The sequence below is a fragment of the Palaemon carinicauda genome, chromosome 12 (genome assembly GCF_036898095.1).
Source record: "Palaemon carinicauda isolate YSFRI2023 chromosome 12, ASM3689809v2, whole genome shotgun sequence".
Classification (NCBI taxonomy): domain Eukaryota; kingdom Metazoa; phylum Arthropoda; class Malacostraca; order Decapoda; family Palaemonidae; genus Palaemon; species Palaemon carinicauda.
This window is the reverse complement of record NC_090736.1, coordinates 133,944,401-133,945,402: the sequence shown is the minus strand read 5'-3', so window position 1 is coordinate 133,945,402 and position 1,002 is coordinate 133,944,401. Positions and strand designations below refer to the sequence as shown.

Genomic DNA, 1,002 nt, shown 5'->3' with positions numbered 1-1,002 from the left:
TAAAGTAATGGTTATACCCTATCACAATTTTGACAACCAATTAAATTTTCCATTTTTTTTTAACGAACTCTCCAAGATTTCAGTTTATGAATTTGTAAAATGTGCACTTTTCTATACAGTCTATAATAATTAGTGGAAAAATGAGTTGTATGTCCTATTCTTCTTTGCGCAGGTCACACAAACCTGTATTTTTTCAAAGATTTGCTTTCAAAATTGCTTTGGCATAAATTTGATTTTATTTAGAATATGTTTAACCTTGCTTTCATGATTGTTTTGGTAAATATTATAACATGAAAACAACAGTAGTAGTAATAGATGTGGTGGAAACTATACAAAGTCATAAAAGGTTATGTTTTAAGATTTTAATTAATAATCGAGTAATTAATAAAGAAGCGGACTCTTTTTAATCAAATGAATTTCCAAATATACATATTTTACAATTTTATTTTTCTCTTACATTAAAGTTGCGATAATGCAGAAAATTCTTAAAATATATATACTACTATTTTCCCCAATCCTATTTTTTTGTGGTTTTATTTGATGGCATAAAAATTAATCTAATTTGGATTTGGCATGATTAAGACAAAATATAAATAAATTAAAAATGTTTCTAATGTAGATATATGTAATAATATAAGTTACTTCAGTTTTACTTTACATCACACAAACAGCCTACACCCCTAACCACACCAAAACACTTAACGGAAATATAAGAGCATAGTTTAAATCAACTTAACTAGAAGCAAATTTAGGCATAGCCTTTGTTTTCAATATAGACACTTTGCTCATAGCTTTATGGCTATCTCCCATTGTCATCGTAACATAGTAATTGCCATACGCGACCTCACAGGGCCGTTTGTCGCCCCACGGCTGCTCTCCATTGTGGCTTTTGGTCCTGTACGTAGGGCCACAGCAGACGAGATCATAACGCGAATATCTCTTAGGGCACAGATCAGATGGGGCATACTGTTCTAATCTGCTGAAGAGTTCTGCGCTAGGCTC

At 31.5% G+C, this 1,002-nt stretch overlaps 1 protein-coding gene across 2 annotated transcripts in view; it reads right to left on the bottom strand.

Moving 5' to 3' along the window:
* Positions 1-342: 342 nt before the first annotated feature.
* The window catches only part of LOC137650647 (tereporin-Ca1-like), a 5,603-nt gene continuing 4,943 nt past the window's right edge, over positions 343-1,002 (bottom strand). For both annotated transcript variants that reach the window (XM_068383830.1, XM_068383831.1), the window contains exon 2: positions 343-1,002. This exon is cut by the window's right edge and continues 453 nt beyond it. In XM_068383830.1, coding sequence (XP_068239931.1) covers positions 733-1,002 — 270 coding nt within the window. In that variant the 3' untranslated portion in view covers positions 343-732.